This window comes from Meriones unguiculatus, chromosome 7 (genome assembly GCF_030254825.1).
Source record: "Meriones unguiculatus strain TT.TT164.6M chromosome 7, Bangor_MerUng_6.1, whole genome shotgun sequence".
Classification (NCBI taxonomy): Eukaryota; Metazoa; Chordata; class Mammalia; order Rodentia; family Muridae; genus Meriones; species Meriones unguiculatus.
The window spans coordinates 39329359-39350406 of NC_083355.1; the positions used below are offsets into that span (position 1 = coordinate 39329359).

The window sequence follows — 21048 nt, forward strand, 5'->3', positions numbered from 1 at the left end:
AATTAAGATGGAGGACTGGGGTGCTGGCTCAGTAGCACTGCTCTTGCGAGAAGGCCCAAATTTGGTTCCTAGCACCCATTTTAAGCAGATCACAACAGCCTGTGACTGCAGCTCCGGGGGGAATCTACTGCCTCTAAGCTCCATGGTTATTTGCATTCATGTGCACAAACCCACATAGAACACACACTCATGCACACACACACACACACACACACACACACAGACAAAGAGACAGAGACAGAGAGATTTAAAAAGAAACTTTAAAAAATAAGTTGGAGAGCAGTTAAGAAAGACGCCTAATGACCATAGTGCATGCATACCTCCATGCACGCCTGTGCACACCCATACATACAAACATGAACATACAGCATGAATGCAATGCACACACAAGGGGGGTGGGGTAGAGAAAGCGCCAAAACATCCATCTCCTGCTCCTCTCATCCATCCGATTTAGTTTAATGTAAACTAAAATGATGTTGTTTTAGCTTTACTCTCGGCTACAGCGATTATTGCTTCTAGAGTAAACCAGGGCGTCTTGCAAACTCCTAACCCAGTCTGATTATTCCTGGCCAGTTTTTTCTTGTCAGGCTCCCCAGGCTGATTGTTTCTCCCCATTACTCATGGCGTTTCCAACAGAAAAGCTTCATTTCTCATTTCTTCCTGGAGGCCACAAGCCGTGTGTTGAGCCCATCTTTACTGGCTAGGTTTCCTAAGCCCAGTTGTATAGCAGGCGGGCTTGCAGCTTCAACTAGCTGGAAACAAGTTTGGGCAGCCTGCCAGTTCCTTCCTAGGGCTCCCTGATAGCACTCGCTTCCTCCACAGCACGAGCATCCTTGTAACTATAGAATCCCACCATGCTCAACTGCTTCCCCCGCCTCGGCCCGTGCTTGGGCTCCTCATCCCATAGCTTCCGTAAGTGACCGCTGGGCACCCTACTATCACTCAGTGTTTCCTTCCCGACCTAAAAATCTTCACTGAGAATGCTAGGCCTGGGAGAGGTGAGAGGCTGGGGGGAATACCGAAGGGTTTTCTTCTCTTGAGGGATTGTGTCTCACCACCAGTGAGCACATCACGATCTACGGGAGACAGTGACACAAAACCATAGGTGAACAGGAGCCTGTGTGCTAGGTGTTTGGATAGTGCACTCGTTGCTTTATATTGCTGTGAAGAGACGCCACACTCAGTTTGTAGGAAAGCGTATTGGGGCTTACGGTTTCAGAGGGTGAGTCTATGAGCATCATGGCAGACAGCGTGGCAGCAGGCAGGCAGGGATGGTGCTGGAGCGGTGAGTAGCTGGGGCCTTACATCCTGGTGCACGAGCAGGATGCAGAGAGAGAGAGAGAGAGTTAACTGGGAAGTTAACTGGGAATGGCATGGGTGTTTTGAAATCTCACAGCCAATGCCCATTCTTTCCAACAAGGCCATACCTCACAATCTTTTTCAAACAATTCAACCAACTGGGGATCAAGAATTGAAACGTGTGAGCCCATGGAGTCCATTCTCATTCAAACCATCACAGATAGGGAAAACTGGGTGAAGAAGCCTCAAAATAGTTGGCCCACAGGAAGGAGGAGCAATCTATTTATAGCTTCCCACGATTCCTGCCCAATGTATGAAGCCCTGTCTGAAGCCATAGCCTGGCAAAGGTCCGCTTTCCATGAAAACCCACATCAACCACTGAATACCTTGTCTAAATCATGAAGCTGCTGACTCTCTTTTCTCCAGTTCTCTCTGCCTGCTGGACCCTAAACCCATACACCCTTGACGTTGGAGTCTTCTCCACCTCACAGATCAATCCAAGTCTGCCTCAGTCAGTAACTGCCACACTTTCCACAGTCCTAATCTTCTGGTGGTTGCCTCCTGACCTTTTCTTCTCTGGCAGCTTTGGTGTGGCTCCCCAGCCTCGGACCCAGTACTGATATAGCCTCCCTGCCTCCCAAATACTCGCCCCCCCATCCCAAGCTCCCCATTTCTGTGTGCACCCACCCTCTCCCTCGTCTTCTCTTTTAAAGTATTTTATTTGGAATCTAGACTGGCCTTACCCACTAGTAAGTAGATAAGCTTTAATTCCAGAGAACACACTCACTCATTCTAGGCATGCCTGGGTGCCCTGGCAAAGACCTCTGAGACCCACAGAGACAAGCTCGGCTCTGGGCATCAAGATGCTGCAGCCTGAGGAAGGAGACAGGCAGATAAGGGACAGTGACAGAGTGTGGCAGAAGCTCCAGCAAGTGAATCCGGAAGCTACAGCCAGGCAAGAGAGGTTGTTCTGGGTAGAGCTGAGGGACTGAGTTCCTCAAGGCAAATTCATTAAGGATCAAGGGGGCAGTGCAGAAGGACACTTGAGGCAGGAGGTGTGTGTGTGTGTGTGTGTGTGTGTGTGTGTGTGTGTATGTATACAACAGGAATCACTAACAGCCAATCCAGGCATCCTCAGGAGGGCACGACCACATGTTCTGTGGAACAGAGCTGTGCCCAGAGCAAGGCTGAAAATGGAGGAGGGAGGGTAGGGCTGAGGAGCCATAAGCAACGGGGAGAGCTATACAAGTCTGCATGTCAGAACCTCCTCATCTTTGCGCTGATGCCATCCCCTTGGCGGGTGATCCGCTCCACCACCAATGAGCACAAACTCACTGAGAAGCCAGGCTCTGCCTCTCCAGCCACTTTCTTACTGCCAAAGGCAGTTCCTCCCACCCAAGCTGTCAGGCACCCTCTGCTCTGGCTGCCTATCTCCTGCAGCTCGGAGGAGGTTCAAGCACTCAAGCAAGCCCTGCGTTTTCTTTTCTAACGCTACACTCTGTTTTTCTCTCCCTGACATTCTCATCTTCAGCTCATGGCCCAGTAAAGAATTTAGTAAATAAAATATAAGAGCTTCAGAGAATCTGTCCAGGAGGCTGGATGGGAGCGTGGTAAGGGATGTTACTCATCTCATAATCGCATTTTATAAATATGGTGACTGAGACAGAGAGGAAGCCTAATTGACTTGAATTAGATTCACATTCCTGCCATAACAAAAAACACCATGATTTTATTTTTCAATTCTAAGGTCACAGACTGGAGAGCTGGCTCACTGGTTAAAGGCGCACACTGCTTTTCCAGAGAAAGAGCACCCAGCACCCACCACATTCAGTGGATCTGATTCCTCTGCCTTCTGCAATCACCTGCACTCATGTGCACATACCACACACGCGCCTTAAAAATGATAAAAATAAGTCTTTAAAAATTATTCTAGCCAGGCTTAGTGGTGCCTTTGATCCCAGCACTTAGGATTAAGATCTAAGCAAGCAAATCTCTGTGAGTTTGAGACCAGCCTGTTCTACATAGTGAGTTCCAGGACAGCCAGAGCTACATAATGAGACCCTATCTCCAAAGACAATCAGTCAGACAGACGATAGATAGATAGATAGATAGATAGATAGATAGATAGATAGATAGATGATGAAAATTAAAAGTTCTAAGGTGCAGTAGGGAGATGAGTCAGTAGGGAAAAGTGCTCATGTCACTATGATGCCATGCTTTCAGTTACCCAGAATCCTCGTGAAAGAACTAGGTATGGTAGTGTACACCTGTAACCCCAGCACTGTGGGTTAGATACAGGTGAATGAATCTCAGGGGCTATCCAGCCTAGCAGAAATACCGAGCAGCAGGTTCAGTGAGAGATACTGTCTCAAAATAATAATTAATGGTGATGATCATGATATGGAGAGCAACTGAGGAAGACATCTTGACTTCAACCTCTGAGCTCCACAAGCTCCCACACAGGTAGAACAGTCACACACACACTTTCTAAAGTCAATTGTGAAATGGTCTTTCCTGGGCTTATAAAAACCAAAGCTGACAGCAAGGCTACACTGTATTGCTTTTGAAGGCTCTACAGGAAAATCTCTGCCCTAGCTCTTTCCAGCTCCTAGAAGGTGCATCCATCTTTTAGCTAGTGACTTCTGTCCCCTCTTTAAAGCCAGCAGCATGATCTCTTTCCTTTCTTTCTCTGACTCTGGTCTCTGCCCCCTCTCATGAGGACCCCTCTGACTGCACTGATGGAACCTACACAATGCAGGTATGAATGAACACTGATTTCTTTACCTCAAGATCTCTTTACCTCAAGATCCTTCCTGTGGCCCCATCTCTGTGGAGAGTCACAGGCTCGGAGTTCAGTGTTGCAGATGTGGAGCCATTGTTCCTACCACAGGACCCCTTTAGTGTTGCTAGAGCTTCCCATCTCCAGGACCCTGTGAGCATCGGCCTTCTCTGACCCACAGCTCTTTCTCCATGTTTGTTCTTTCAGAGGAAACGACGTTTGAAGCGGGAGTGAAGGTTCAGATCCACAGTCAGTCTGAACCACCTTTCATCCAAGAGCTGGGATTTGGGGTGGCTCCAGGGTTCCAGACCTTCGTGGCCACACAAGAGCAGAGGGTAAGTTCCCCATGCTCCCCAGATCAGGGGTCCTCGGGTTAGCCCAGCTACCTCAGAAGCACGTGGAGGACAAAGGAGATGCCCGCTTCTGGCTGGAACAAATGGCTTTCCCCAGAAATCAGGGAAGATGCTAACTTCTTCACCAGTTCTCCAGAACCTTCTGCTGACTCCTAAATCACCTGTGCAAGGAACATAACTTGCTCTTTTGTTCCACTGAATGGTTGAGTTTTCTTTTTTCCCAGACATTATGCCACTCCTTTTTTATTATTTAATGTTTGCCTATGAACCTTAAAACAAACTGCTGAGCCAGGTTTCATAGCCTTATCATTTGTATTAATGAAATTCAAAGTGGCCTACAAAAGAAAAAGGACTCATCGCTCACTCTCCCTCCCCACTTAAGAAGTGTGAAAGCTTTTCTGTGAGCTTTCCCACCCACCCTTTGATGTAGTCCTGGGCAGAGCCCCACCCAGCCAGCGGGATCTGCAGAAAAGCAGGAGAGGGAAGGCACCATTCATGTCTAAAGTAGGTTTCACATCTCAGAAGGGAAACCTTCTCAGACTCTCAGTACAGAGGCAGTCTTGAAGCCAAATGGCAGAGAGATAAGCATGGTTTCTCTCTCCAACTTCCTGGATGTTTGTTGTCTGGTTTGCCTGGAATAAAGGAGATCCCCCAGCCAGACCACCCAAGACAGTGTGCTGGTGAGGCAGAGTCGTGTGTGGTGGGAGGCAGAAATGATTACAGAGGGTGAAGATATGACCACACTACTTAGCCCAGCATGCTGTTAGAGTTTGGTTCTGCTGTCATTTTTCACCTGGTACTGATTACAGCTCTTTAGCTATGTTATAAAGTGACATTCTGAATTTAAAGCTGGTTTTAGAACCATCAGTAAATGCCTTATCTTTTTTAAGTCTCTAAGGAAATGTGAATGTTGCTGATCACATGCATACCCTGTTCTGTGATATGTCTGGGCAGTTGGTTAAGGCCAAGGTCAGCCTCTGCTGTAGCATGAAGGAGTGGTGTGGTGGCTTTGGGGCAGGAACTCGGATTCTGGGAGGTTATCTACAGACCCCCAGAGAACAGAGAGTATTCCCGAGGGCAAAGAAAGACTCAAGGTGGACAGCTGGGCCACGTTTGGGGGCTAAGGCTGTGACAATCAAGAAGGGTGAGAGTCTGGGTTGAGTGGCCATAAGCTTGGAATTTTACAGAGATCATTGGGATTTAGAGAAACAGTGAAGGAAGGTAATGGAAAGGACTTGCGCAGTGTCAGAGAAGTGAAAACTATAGAAACCCAAAGAGAGTGTGCCCTATGTGAGAGGGCGCACTCCATGTGAGAGAGTGTGGTCCATGTGAGAAGGTGTGGCCCAGGTGAGAGGGCATGGCCCATGTGAGAGGGTGAGGTACATGTGAAACCCATCAGGCTGTGCTCCTGGAACTTACGGAATTGGGGATCCTCTCCCCGAAAAGAGCATAGGAGACTAATCCCCATCAGTCCTCAGGTGTAGCTAAAATAAAGGGTTCATTCAGCCTTTTGCTTCTCCTGGGTGACCCTTTCAACCTAAAGTTGCCCTAAGGATATAGCCACGAGCTGTTGGAAACCATCAGTGTTCGTTCAAGCCTGCAGATGGAGAACCAGTGAAGAGGTTGGAACGTGGTCATGGAGAGCTCCCTCAGCGTTCCTTTGTGCAGTGGGCTCAAGCTCATGAGGCCTCAAAGAACCAAGCATGGGTTAGACCAATAGATGTGCCGGGGAATTCTGGGATGCCCAAGAGGATGTTTGTGACTTGTTCTCCAACGCAAACCTGGCTCGGTGGTTTGCTGGATATGCCTACCATGGCTGGAGCAAGAGCCCTCTGGGGTCTACCTTGTTTCAGGTACAGCCGCTCCTCGGTGCTTAGCTCTCCACCAAGTTGAAGAGGAGAGCATTCAAGGAGGCTGCTGGCGTTGAGCAGACTCGAGACACGCTCATTCTTCTCTGCTCTCCCTCTGTCCGTGACTTGGAGAAAAATTCTGGGCTGGGTGGGAAGTTGGAGTTAATGATTCCTCAGGAGCTTGAGTCAGTGTTTCTCTTGCTAAGATGACACAGAGGGGCCTCCCCATGGTGAGCAGGATAAAGAAGAAAAACCTATTCGCAGCATCCAAGGGCAGAGTGGCTGTTTGTGCTGAAGGGTATTGGTGGCAAATTCAACCTCATTCATTTCAGTATTTCTCTGCTTATTACAGCTAATAATAAGATATTTGTTAAACATTTTACAGTCTTCAATGCATTTCCACATCATCTCGCTTCATCATTTCATTCATATTAATGGAGAACTACAAAAACACATCCCAGAGCTAAATCTAATAATACATTATGTTTACATGTATAGAATAGAGCATATTCACAGGAAATAAGACTTGAAGGGAATAAGCCAAAATACTCACAGTGGGGCAATTATGAATGATTCATTTTCTTTTCCAGCATTTTATGTATTTTATAACCTGGCTTTGTTTTATTTATTTGTTCAGCAAATATTTGTTGAGTGGCTACTTGGGGAGAGGGGCAATAAGGGGGTGGAGAGGAGTAACAAGCCAAACAGACCAGGCCAGTTTCTGCTCCAGTTTCTGTACAGGTGGGTGTTTGTTTTAACAACAGGGAAAAAAGAAAAATCTTGTTAAGCCACTTTAAGTTGGTAATCAAGCCTCAGCTGTACATTTTCTTTCTACCAAATGGACCCTGGTGCTCAAGCACTGAAACTCATGGACGGCATGAGATCCAGATGACATTTTTCTTTCTCATTTTGTCGTTTCTGAAATGGGGGGTTTGTGTTGGGGGCTGATCGTGTCCCCCCATGACAACGGGAAGTGATCCTCTTTCTCGATGATAATTGTGTAAATAATCTGTGGCGCACGGGGAAATACGGCAGCCACATCCCTCTCAAGCCAAGATTTCATCAACACAGAGTGCAAGGAAACCTTCAAGGAGGCCAGAGGTGGTGAGACAGTGTGGAACAGAGAGTCCATTCCTGGAAGGTCCATAAGATTCACACTAGAAGGACTGACTCCAGAGCACAGGCCCTCAGAGGCTTTTGTGACTGGGAGGTGCCTGTGCTCTGAGTGGGAAAGTCCTCTCCTACAGTAAAAATCCTCCCACCCACACATAATTACACATAGGCATTAGTATTTGTTTGTTTATTTATTTATATTTATAGCGTAATCACAAAAGAGCATGCTCTTGGGCTAAATACCAAAGTGAAGATTGCTTTTCTAAATCTGCATTTGCCTTAAACCCAATTAAACCACAGTAGGTCCCTGCCTGGAAAATGCTCCCTTGGATAGCTCGGCTCTCCAGGAGCCCCTGAAATATCCCAGAGCCTCCACCACCAGAGTCAGACAGCGAGGTTATATCTGGAAGTGCACACAGAACCCTGGTGACTGAGTAAACCCATATGAAAGCACCAAGCTATCAAACGATCTCCAGCACTAGCATCAAAGGCAGAATCCTTGTCAACAACTTCAGGCCTTTGCTAATTCTGCTGTGACTGACAAGCATGTTTTCCTATCAGAGGGCTAGCACCCTTCCTCTTTGCTTTGGTATTTAGCTGTGTTTCCAACATATGGAAGGAAAACCCTTGAGGTTTCACGAGAAACATTATCTGTCCTCCTCCACTCCCAGAGAGAAGGGCCCAGCTGCTGGGTGGGAGGTGCCTACCTCTGGCTTTGTGACAGCTCTTCTCGAACTTCAGAATTCAACTTCCTAAGTGCCTTTCAAGAGAGAAGACTCATTTGTCAACCTGACAGCTAGCCCATGGTCTTAGTAACTGCTTCACAAGTCCCCAGTAGAAATGGAGGCTTGCCCAGTTGTTGTTGTTTTGTTTTGTTTTGTTTTCTTGTTTTTCAAAGCAATAGAGAGAATTTATTACACATGTCCTCAGTGACTTCCAAACCACCAAAGCTGGAGCCTAATAAACATGGCAGGATCCAGTTCCACTCCACTGGGCACTGGGAAAGTTCCAGAAAGAGAGAGAGCTTGGTGTGTGGCTACTCCCTGTGCATCCTCAGGGTACGCTGTTTCCCACAAGTAGACCTAAAAGAAGAATCAATTAAGCATCCACCAACTTAGCTACTTAATCACTATTACCATGCATCCCCCAAAGTAGAAATATCTCTAGATTTTCCCCCAGGCTTTCAACATATTTTTTTTTCCTATACAAAATAAGCTTGTTTTTCTCAACAAGTTAACAGCAAGGAATGAAGGAGGGGTGAGGAGGGTCTCTCAAAGGAATTGTCGATTAACTACGATGAGCTGGGTACCATGTCTGGTTGCGTTGGAAGACTCCCAAAAAGTTATATAAATTATGCTCATTTATGATAGATAAAATCGTGTGTGTGTGTGTGTGTGTGTGTGTGTGTGTGTGTGTGTGTAGGCAAGAGGTAATTTTGGATATCTTCTCCTGTCAATCTCCACCTTACTTTGAAGACAGGGTCCCTCACTGGACCTGAAACTCACTGATTGGCTAGGTTGGGGGGACACTGAACCCACAGGATCCTCTTGTCTCTGCCTCCCAGCACTAGGTTTACCAGCATGGACCATAATACCCAGCTTTTTACGTGGGTGCTGGGAATTCTGAACTCGGATGCTCAGGCCTAAGCCCTGTCTCCAGCATCTACTCCTCAGTCTTTATCTTATCCACATGTGGATGGATGGCCACACCCTTCCTGTGACACTCCTGACTATTCTTGTCTTCTCTCTACCTCTCTGCCTTCTTGCCTCTTCATCAGTAATTCATGCTTTCCAGAATACCTACACTGGGGGGTATATTAGGTGTATCCCTAAGTGAGTTCTCCCTCTGACTAAATGTCTTCCCAGAACCCCAGACCCAATGATGCAAGCGCAGTTCTTCATTGGAGTTCCGTGGGCATTACCCTAGGATTCCCGTAGCTATCTCATTAGAGTCCCTGGATACTTCCCTTCACGTTTCTATAACCGTCTCCTTAGATTTGTATAGACAACTTCCTTGGAGTCCCATGGCCTCAAATCAACTGCCCCAACTAAATTCGTTCTCTGCACATGTCTCCAAACCTACACCCCAAATTGTTGTGTACCCTAGATTCTCCAACCCTACAAATAGCCTGAGGACAAATTCCCATTTGCTAGACTTCAGTCTTGTTCTTCATCCGTGAATTAGGGATAATGATGGCTCCGATACTACGTGAGTTCAAACAACGTCTCTAGAATAGTTCTTGGTATACGGTAAATGTCCAATAAATTCTAAATGTTTTTGTCCCCACCCTGGGTGCAATTTCAATTCAATGTTTCACTTGGATGAGAAACACAGCTGCCTCGGTGGTCCCCCTCTTGCCATCCCACCCTCTCTATCCCACCCCTTGCATTGATGTGATCATTCTAAAGTACTCCTTGCAGCACCTCCTCCCTCCCCCGCTCGCTGGCCACAGGACGGAGTGCAGGATCTCTTTCCAGACCCTTCCAGGCCTGCCTTCCTTTCCAGCAATATCTCACTCCACTCACCCCACCTCCCACAAAATGCACCAGCACTGAACCTTACCCTGTGGGTTTACCGCTGAGTGTCACACCCTCTGTCCCCTGTCCTGCTCATTTCTCCACGCCTTATTTCCTCCTTGGGTGCAGGCGGAGGGGAGGAGGCCCAGTGTCTATTGATTCACCTACTTTATCTTACTCCGGAGACAAGTTAATAAATCAGAACCTTCCTTGCTTGGGTCCTGCCGGCCAGGGCCGTGTTATCTTTTGATTCATGAGCAGCTCATCGCTATCTGAACTCCCAAATGCATAGTGTTTGGTTTCTGAGGTTTGTTTGTTTCTTTTTAATAAGAGGTAAGAAAATCCGTCCAGGACCCTTCCACACATAGGTCAAAAGCTGTCTTTCTCTCTTTGCCAGCTGGGGAGGTGAAATAGTAATCAAAAACAAATTTCTTGGAGATGCCAACCACAGTGAATGAAAGAATAGGAGCAGTCATACTGGCTCTCACACTCCCTTGGCAAGGGCAGAGGGGAGGAAACCTGAAAAGACATCTCTTTCTTGTCCCCCTCCCCTCCTTCTTCATGCTCCAAAAACACTTACTGAGTTTTGTTTCTGTTTTGTTTTGTTTTTGCTATCAGGGCTAAAGAAGTCCCCGGCTTTGTTTATGTTGTGACAGCCAGGCTGGACAGCCCCAGTAATCATTTTCTGTGGGCTGGTAAATCTTAGTGTTCCTCTGCTAGATTGTTGTGCCCCCCCCCCAAAGCTCCTCCAGGCTCCCACCTGCTGAAATACCACACTCTCACACCAGCAGCCAACTGGCTATCGATATAAGTGTATCTAATCACACAAGCTATGTGCATGTCTTATTCCATCCAACAGAAGAACACTCTTGGAAGACTAAGCTTCTATAGTAAGACCAGAGGCCAACACTGTATACCAATAAAGGAGTAAACAACAGAGCTCCATTGCTTCAGTGGTTTCTCCGAGCCTGGCAGCTTTTTCTCTCAAAACAAAAACAATCAAACACAAACAAAATGTCATCCTGAAATAAAAGTCATCACTCCCAACATGACCTGCTACTCGTGTTAAGATAGGTCTCAGGGTACCAGGAAAATAGTGTTGGCCCAGAACTGTGGGAGGGCTAAGGGGATCCCAGAAAGGACAAGTAGAAGACAGGCTGGAATCCATTAAAAGGGGATCTCTGGGGAGTGCAGATGAGATAGCTGTTGAGGATAAAGTTCAGGGAGAGAGCCTTTGGGCTGGGAGCCAGGTGGAGACTTGACAGGAGCCATTCATATGGGGGCTGGAGGAACAACTCAGCAGCTCAGAACGCTTACGGCCCTTGGAGAGGACCCAGGTTGGGTACCCAGTACGCATTTAGGGCAGCTCACGACCACCTGCAGCTCCAGTTTGAGGAGATCCAGCACCCTCTTCTGACCGCCACAGGTGCCAGGCATGCCTGTGTTGCATATGCATTCGCTCAGACACACTCACAAATACATAAAATAAATAACTAAATCTCTGTTTTAAAGCTTAAAGTTTAAAAAAAAAAAAAAACTGCATACCAGACCGAAGAGATGTCTCAATTGGTAAAAGCTCTTTGTTGTCATCAAGTTTGATGACCTGAGTTCAATTCCTGAGACCACAGGGGGAAAGAACTCACTCCTGCAGGTTGGCCTCTGTGATGCTATAGCACATACACACACACACACACACACACACACACACACACACACACACAAAGAGGTTTCATTTCTCAGTCTCTGCCCTCATGAAATTCATACACATGCACCCCAAGAAGCCTGAGTGGGAATCTTCTCTGTATTATTTCTTATGAGCAAGAAATTAAAGGCATAATCGTCAATAAGAGTGTTTGATTAAGGAGGGAGAGTGCCCATCCCATCCCAGCCCTCTGCCACTATTAAGCAGGGCAGGGAACATTTGGAGGGCCCTGGGTGGGTTGCGGGGAGAAGAATTCCAAAACAGACCTGTAAAGGAAAGAAGTGAATTGTAGGACAATGCACTCACTGTGGTCCTATTTGTATTCAGCGTGCCCACACAGTAATCTATACTTACTTTACAAATGCACGTGCCGGCACATCAGCATACAGAGACTCGGTAGAGCCGGTCACACGGGCTGGCAGCTGCAGAGGAACAGCAGACGTTGTGTATAGGCAAGTTTATCTCTGTTTCTAGACTCCTTGGATATTTCCAACAAGGGCGCATTTGTATCTTTTATATATAAATTGTGTGATTTTTTTTAAGGACATGCATAACATAGCTACTAACAAAGTATGTTTTATAATTTGGGCCTCACACCTAACACACAGGCTGTCACAGAAGACTCAGCTTCTCCCTGAGCCAGTCCCAAAACCTACAAGCGCAGTTTCCAATGCTCATGGAAGAACCTGTAGGTCCTAGCAGGGACTGTCAGCACACCATGCCTGCCTCCATCCACACATGCAGAGACAATAGATACAGCACTGGAACTTATATGGCTGCCGCTGGGACTGAGACAGACTCCTGTTTGTGTCCAGTACCCGCCTCCAGGTGGAGTCACTCTAGAGGCTCTGTTGATGTGTGCGTGCCCACCCACACCAGTAAACATGCACACGCGTGCATACGTACATACACACAAGGGGAACAATCCAATGGGAAGCTGTGACTGGGATCAGCTCAGTAGAGAAGTGTACTCTAGGTGGGCATGAAGCCACCTGGAAGTGAGGCATCTAGATTAGCCTTACCACTAGGGAAGCTACTTCTGTGGCCAACAGGGTGACTAGGGGTTGGGCCTGCCCTGGCCTGCCCTGAAAGCCTGGTGGGCAGCTCCTCAAAGAGCAAGAAGGAAGAGTGTGAGCTGGGCCTTATTCAGACTAGGTAAAGAGTAGGGCCTCCCCCTTCTCAGGAAATCATGACTCTAGAGGAGATATCAGTCTTTGAGGATTATGATCAGTCCTTGGAAGTCTTTCCTATAAGATTCAGAACCTTCCTAGATGTCATATCCCCACTACGATAGGTGTGCCCCCTAAATCTAATCAAGTAGAAATGGCTGAATATCATCCGATAGAAAATAAAAATAGAACACAGAGAGTCAAGAAATGTGCTCAAGGACACAGGGCTAGAAAGTCCTGGAGACTGGAACTGAGATGAGCTTCCCACCAAGGCTCTGGCTGTCATCACTGAGAAGTTCTGCCTTTAGGGCTCAGTGTACTCTGCTTTGGCTCTGGCCAGAGAAGAGGGTGGGAGAGGAGCACAGAGCATAGAAAACAGACTTAGAATGGGGCCTCCTCTGTGCTACTGAGGAGAACCTTGGCTCAGCAAACGGAAATGGAAACTTACAGCAGCCCGGGGTAACGCAGACTGGGGAGGCATGGCGAGGCATTACCCAGCAAAAGTATGGCATCTCCCTGAAAAGCAAGAAGAGACTGTTTGAGGGCCAGGACCACCAGGAAGGTGGGAAAGCAACAGCTGCCAGAGCCTGGGGGCTGCTTCTGAGTTCCCCACAAAGATCTTAGCAAATGCCTTCTATAGAACGCCAAAGAATGGGGAAAATCCCCCCTCCCCAGGGCCCTCATGTAGAGAAAGGAATGATTCTGGCCTTGGCATCTTCCTCCAGTCTGCTCTCCTTTAGTGTTGGGTTCTGCCTTGGTTAGGACTCCAGGGGACACAAGGCAGAGATTAAAGGTAACACCAGAAAAAGCTGGTGGCGACTGAAGGCTGCGGAAGGGTCAGGAAAACAGGCTACAGTGTGGTCCTAAAACTGAGCCGTGTTCTCTTCCCTCACCTTCTCTGTCTTCCCTTCCCCCTCTTCTGTCTCCATCCCTCCCATAGGGCTTCACCCCCACTTGCCCAAAGATGGAGGTGTTTTGACTGGGTGGGGCAAGTTGCCGTGATGATCTCTGGTCTGGTGTGTTCACTAGATGTGATGTTGTTTCCCCTTCTGGCACTTCATATCACTGTTTCCCACAAACCTCTCCGTCACAGGAAGACTCTGACACTATCAGAGCATGACACCCGAGCTCCTCAACCCGAAGTTGCCACAGTCGGTGCCGTCGCTCCTGCTCTCAGCCTCTCAGGGCACCGTGTGACACCTTGTGTCACCGTGAGTCTGAGAGGGCACCAGTCAACCATATCACAGCCTTCCCTGGGCCCACCTAACCGTCAGGAGACTAAGGCTTGGTAGTCAGACCTCTCACCTTCTAATGCCTCGGCTCTGTCTACCTTACCTGCCCCAGCTCCAGTTTTGGACACTCCAAGTAGACAGAACTCCAGGGGAACAAGAGGACATGATATCATTGCTTAAGAACTCATTTCAGCGCTGCACGCTTCTTTTTTATTGGTGTGTGTGTGTGTGTGGACGTAAGTGTGAGTCTGTGTTTGTATGTGCATCTGTGTTTTGTGTTTGTGTGTGTGAGCATATGTGTGTTTATGTGTGCATGTGTGTGTTACATGCGAGAGTGTAGACATGCTTGTATGTGTAGGTGTGCTTGCCTGTGTCTACTCTTCTGGAAGCCAGAAGTCAACTTCTATTGCTTTTCACCTTGTGTTTTGAGTCAAGGTCTCTCACAAAACCTGAAGCTCCCAAACTCAGCTATCCTGCCCCTGGAATCCTTCTGCCTCCTCCACCCAAAGATTCTAGGTACACGCCACCATACCTGTTTCCGTGTGGGTTCCAGGATCTGAACTCAGTTCCTCATGCTTGTGCAACAACCGCTCTACCCATGGAGCCATCTCCCAGATTGGCAGACAGCTCTTTCTAGTGCCAACTTCTCGTTGAATGCACGAATGCCCTATTTCATGAGGTTTTGAGAAGACAGACCACTTCCTGGTGAGCAGCATTATTGGTATTTGTGCCCTGGGCTCATCTCTGTTTATTCCCCCACCCATTCCTCAATGGTCTGAATTGGAATGGTGATCAGTCACTGTTGAAATCCTCAATGGAGACGCACGCACGTTTGATCCATACCCAATAGCCGTAATCAAAGCACAGGATCACACCTGTGTCCAGGCAGCCAGCTGCACAGGAGCCCACCGGAGGGAGCGGTTTTTGCAGCATTGCCTTCCTATATCTTTTCTATCAGAAAACTGAACTACTCGTTCTCTTCCCGGTAGACAACTGAATGTGTCATTACATATGAGGAATGAAAGCTATGCGGGAGAGAAGGCAGCTCAGAACAGGACAGGAGGCCCCGTTTACAATCCCAGCTCTACCCTTAACTGTCTAGCTCATAGCCTTAACTGGCTATGAGCAAGTCACTGTTGCTTTGAACTTCAGGCTGATTCTTGTCAGATAGACTAGTAACGCCTAATTATCTTACTTGGCTGCTGGAAAAATCAAATGGAATACTCATGCAAGTCTTCCAGTCGTGACATGGCTTCGTCCTTTGCCCGGATGCAGAGGCCATTACATGAAGTCTCATACACCATACTGGAATTGCTCTTAACTTGGGAATGGTGTGGGAGTTAGGTTTGCATTGGGAAGATTTAGGCTGGTTGGTGGTAGTAATGGAGTATCTGACTTCTTCTTCCAACCAAGGCATGTTGGGAGATTACAAATATTCTCTCTCACTTCAGTCAACAAAGACAAAATATATGGAAAACTAATTTTAGGCTCTGAGTTTCTGGTAACAAAGGACAACAACCCCAAAGAAATGAAACATTTAAAAGTGAATGCTATGATTGTCCTAGATTGAGTATTCTGGCCTCCAGTGCAGGGTGGTGAGACCCAGAAAGAGCCCGGTGATTCCCTTTTTTAAAAATAAAACTGTGGAGCTGAGAGACCAAATATTAAAGAGGAGATGGAACAGGGAAGATGGGCTTGAGAAGTCAGTGGGCTCCTAATGTGCCACACATCTGAGAAAACTGCTCAGACACCGCGGAGAAAGACCTGAGGGGATCAGAGGTTACAGAGACCAGCAATGACATAAAGTTGGAAACTGTGCCCATTCCTACCAACCAAACTGGAGGTCTTCAAAATCCTCAGGATGCTGGTAAAGGGTCCACCACGGCCTCATATCAGTAATGCAGATAGTCGGCCCCCACCTAAGCGCTGTAGGGTTCAAATCTTAGAGCCAAAGCCCGAAAGATCAAACTATTTCCAAGTAACTTCAATATGTTTCAGAAAAATTCTCGGGAATATTTATAGGCATATAAAAATAACCAATATGCAAATGAAGTAAATTTCATATAGTCTGGCATCCGATCAAGTATTACCAGCACACAAAGAAGCAGGAAAAAAAAAAAAAACACCTACACTGGGTGAGTGAGCTTTCAGCGTAAGACAGCTAACAAATATGGCCAAAAGGGGGCTGGGGAGCTGATTGGAACACGTGCTGAGTTCACACGCTCAGAGCCATATAAAGGCTGGACGCGTAGCTGAAGCATCTGTAACCCCAGCACGCCTGTTGGGAGACAAGAGGCAGAGACGAGGAGGACCCCAGGAAGCTTGCAGGCCAGCTAGCCCAGCATACACAGCAGGGATGGAAGACAAAGACAGACATTCAGGGCTGTTCTCTGACCTCCACACATGCACCATGCACTGTGGATGTACATACTCTTAACACACACACATAGAGTGAACACGTATACATAGAAACAAAGAGTTGGCCAAAAAGACTACTCGTGTTTTCTAAATATTAACATATAATATATGTACACATGTGTAGTAATTCGTTTATAAAAATAAATGGGTTCATAAATTACAAGTTTGGCCTACAGAGTAAAACCCACAGTGTTTGAGACTGAAAACACACTGAAGGGGGTGAGGCATCACAGAGGAAGACTGAGAAATACAGATGCAATGAAGAAAAGGCATTTTTTTAGTGAAGAGTATCAGTTGGCTGCAGAACAACTCCGAGTGGAAGAATCATGTGTTCTTAGAGTCTTTGGACAAAGGGGGAAATGCCGAGAAATTTATGAAATGATGGCTGATCCTTTCCAAATTTGATGAAAACCCCCAATAACTTCAGACCTCCCTGCAAGAACCGGAGAAACCCATGCCAAAATTGCTCAAGACCAGTCATGAAAGGAAACATCTGAAGGGCGTCTAGGAACACAGACACGGTATGTGCAGGGAAACAAGGACAACAGGCATGGCGGCTCCTGGGTGTGCAGCAAGTAAGGCGAGAATGGAGTAAGCTCTGCGCGGAACTGAAGGAGGCTGCGCAGAAATGTGCCAACCCAGAGTTCTCTACCCTGTGAAAATACCCTCCAAGAAGAACGCAAAACTCTTAAGATACAGAAAAGCCAAAGAAGCTGCAGATCTAACTATAGCGGATGCATCTTCAGCATCTCCGCGTGCCAAACGGTTTTCCTCTGAGTGAAGAGAAAATGGCACCAGATGGGAACGCGGACCTGCCCAGGGGGAGCGAAGAACAGCAGAAACTGTGAAGATAGTGGTAAATAGAGACCACCTTCTCACTATTTAAATTTACTTAAAGACAATTAAGAGCCTAAATAACAACACTGCAGTATGACACTTACAATGTATGTTTGATCAAAACAGTTGCCAGCAACAGCACAACAGCCAAGAAGGGAGCGGGGAGGTACCAGGGAATCCTAGTCCAAGCCTTAGACTAATCCAAGTGCTGAAATATGAACAGTAGTGGATTTTGATGAAAGGCTTATTGAGAACCCCAAACAATCAACATGTTAGAAAAATCTACTATGGCTGCTTATTCAAGGAGGGATAGAAATGGAACCAGAAAAGTAGCCAAATGTTGTCAACAACATAGTTCTGGGTCTGGGGATGTTTCACTTGGTAGGTGCTTGCCTGGCATGCAGGAAGCTGTAGGGGATCCTTGGCACCTTGTAAATCGGATGTGGTGGAGGAGTAGAGAGAGGAAGTTCAGAAGTTCAAGGTCATCCTTGACTACTTAGCAAGTTTGATGACGACTTGTCTCAAGGAAGAAAGGGAGGGAAAGAAGGAAGGAAGGAAGGAAGGAAGGAAGGAAGGAAGGAAGGAAGGAAGGAAGGAAGGAAGTCAAGCCTGTATTCTATTAGCCAAATAGAAGCCAGATGTTTGGGAGAAAAGAAAACAGTTGCAATTGATAGAATACATCTAACAAAATGACAGAAAAATCCGACACGTCACTAATCGCACCAGTTGCTATGATCGGAAAATGAAAATTTCAAAGTGTGTTTTCAGACTGAATAGAAAAGCAAATACTCAGTATATATTGGTTGTTAAAACGTGTGTTTAAATGTGAAAATACAGAGTTTAATGGAAAGAAAATAGGGCGAGGCCAGGTAATTATACACTGTAGTCCCAGTACCAAGGAGGTCAAAACAAGAAGATCCTGAGTTTGAGATAAGTTTGGCAGCACAAGGAGATGTTGTCTCAAAACACACACACACACACACAGAGAGAGAGAGAGAGAGAGAGAGAGAGAGAGAGAGAGAGAGAGAGAGAGAGAGAGTAGGAAGATAGGGGTTGAAGAGATGGCTCAGTGTTTAAGACTTTTTTTTTCCACTTTGCTTTGCTCTTGCAGAGGACCTGGATTCAGTTTTGAGCACCTACATGGCAGCTCACAACTGTCTATTACTCCAGTTCCAGAGGATCCTATTCCCTTTTCTGACTCCCTGAGCACAAGTCACACATGTAGTGTACATACATACATGCAGACAGGACACTCATATACATAAAAAATAAAATACAGAAATCTAAACATTTAGGGAACTATGCATGATGCTTACACTGCTCAAGCAGTGACTCTGCTAGTTCAGACTAAGTAATTTTTCAGAGCGACCAGGAACAAAGAGGATAATTTCATGGTGATGACAAGGTCAGTTCATGGAGAGGCTGTTGCCATCGTAAACGTTCACACACCTACTAGCAAAGCTCCAAAATACCTGAAGCAAAAACTGACATTACTGACAGGACTGGAGGGGGAGAAATCAGTTGAGATAGTAAACTCCTCTAACTGAGCCAGGCATGGTGACTCAAACTTATAACACCAGCGCTCATGAGGCTGAAGCAGAAGGATGGCCGTGAGTTCTAGGCCAGCCTGGACTACATCATGATTTCCAGGCCAGACCTTGTCTCAAAAAATCCAAAATTAATAAATATCCTCCTTTCAGTAATAGGACTAAGGAAATGGCTCGGCAGATAAAACACTTGTCACACAAGTGTGAGGACCTGAATTCAGATGTCAGGCATGGAAGATGAGCAAGCATGTTCCCATCTATAATCTCAGCTCTCAGGAGGCAGAGACAGGGGATTCTGTGAGCTTTGGGCTCAGTGAGAGACCCTGAGGCAGGGTCTCACATAGGTGAGGGCAATCAATGAAGACACCCAGTACCAACTTCTTGTCTACACACACATACCTGTACACACATGTACACACACACTATACATGCACAGAGACTCACACAGCATATACACACGCAGGTAAAAGAAAAAACAAAAAGATAGGCCAAGTAGACGGATCAGTAAGGACATAGAAGTTGTGAGTGCCGTAGATATTGACTTGGTTGGTGGACACCCATCTAGCAAGCCATGTCTGTTAGCTACTTTTCTATTCTCATAAAAGCCTGTGACCAGGACGACTTCTAAAAGGATGGGTTTATTTAAGGCTTACACTTCCGGAGAGGTAGGAGTCCATCACCATCATGACGAGAAGCGTGGTAGCAGGGGGGCAGGTGGACAGGCCTGGTGCTGGAGCAGCCACTGACCCACAAGCAGGAGACAGAACACACCCTGGGAAAGGCAGAAGTCTTTTGAAATCTCAAATCCAGGCCCCAGTGACACACCTCCTCTGACAAGGCTAAGCCTTCTAATTCTTCCCAAAACATTCCATCAACTGGGGACCAAAGTGTTCAGACTTTTGGGTCTATGGGAGCCATTCTCATTCAAGCCACCACCCGATGTGACAATGGCAGCATACACGTCCCTTTAAGTATATGAAGAACGTTTACCACCATCCGTAAGTATGGCTTTATTATGAGCCATAAAACAAGCCCCAATAAGCGTGAAATGATTCAAGTGGCACAAAATATGCTCTGATCATAACGGAATTAATTTAGAAATCAATAACAGAAAGATACCTGGAAAATCCCCTGCTTCTTAGAGGCAGTATAACACAGTTCTAAATAATACATGAACCAAAACAGAAATTAAATGTAAAATTAAAAACATTTTGGAGTAGGATAAACTAAAAACCTGTGACATGAAATCCTGAAGAGACTACTGGAGCTCTCCCAAAGGCAAGTGTGTAAAACACTTTATTAGGAAAACAGGGAAAGTCCCAAGCCAGTGGCCTTGGCCTTCTGGCTAAGAAACTAAGAGGAGCATGCTAGGCCTGATAACACGCTCATGATAACTCATGAGTTTGAGGCAGAAGGATGGCTGGAAGTTAGAGCCAGCCTACACCACGTGATGCTACCTTTAAAAAAAAAAAAGAATAAAACTAAGAAAAAAAATCAAACCAAAAATAAGATTGTGGTCAATGTTTTTGGAGCAGAAACAGGAGAACAACAAAGAAAGGATTTTTTTAAGATAAAAGGGGTGCTAACTCCAACATCATGTGAACCGAACATGGAACAATAGAAGTCAGTCAGCATGGCGCCTGTTAGAGGGTGACATGCAAACTAATGAAATGCCCCATATTCTCCACAATAAGAAGAAAAGGGGGAGGACGAGAAAGAAGAAAGAGAGGGGGGGAAGGAAGAGGGAGAGGAAGGGAGGAAGAGACATGATAAACGTCGAGCCAGAATGATGAGGAACAAAGAGAAGACACACAAATGACAAATGCTGAGGATGAGAGCATTGACATCGCGGATTCTATAGATAGAAAGTGGGCTGTGAGAGGACATTGTTAATGACAGTGCCAATAAGTTCGCAGTTGGCCTGGTGTGGGGCTATGGCTGCTTAAAATTCCCAATCATGTCCTTTCTGCAGCTTCTAGGGGCTAAAGCCGGAGTGCTCCACCATCCTGGAGAGGAATGCTGGGCTCATGGGTCTCAAACTGGGATGTTTGGTCACTGTAGGCCTTTTCACCCCACTTGCACCTTCTATCTTCCTGTCAACCAACCATGTCACTTCACTCAAAAGCCACAGAAGGCTTGACTGGCCAGGTTTGACACGGCTCTTGCATTCTCCAGAAGCTTGAGCAGGGTCTCTGTATGGCTGCTCTGTGCTGGCCCCTGAGGCTCGTAGGCC

At 46.6% G+C, this 21048-nt stretch overlaps 1 protein-coding gene and 1 long non-coding RNA gene across 3 annotated transcripts in view; one reads left to right on the forward strand and one right to left on the reverse strand.

Moving 5' to 3' along the window:
• Asic2 (acid sensing ion channel subunit 2) overlaps window positions 1–21048 on the forward strand; it is a 1053308-nt gene that overhangs the window by 978682 nt on the left and 53578 nt on the right. For both annotated transcript variants that reach the window (XM_060387160.1, XM_021638858.2), the window contains exon 3: window positions 4286–4413. In XM_060387160.1, the coding sequence (XP_060243143.1) occupies window positions 4286–4413 (128 nt within the window). The remainder of the gene's footprint in view (window positions 1–4285; window positions 4414–21048) is intronic.
• Window positions 11774–13388, reverse strand: LOC132655192 (uncharacterized). Its single transcript, XR_009592874.1, has 3 exons — window positions 13230–13388; window positions 11967–12034; window positions 11774–11878 (listed from the first exon to the last, which is right to left on the reverse strand). It is a non-coding gene; the product is annotated as an uncharacterized LOC132655192 (long non-coding RNA).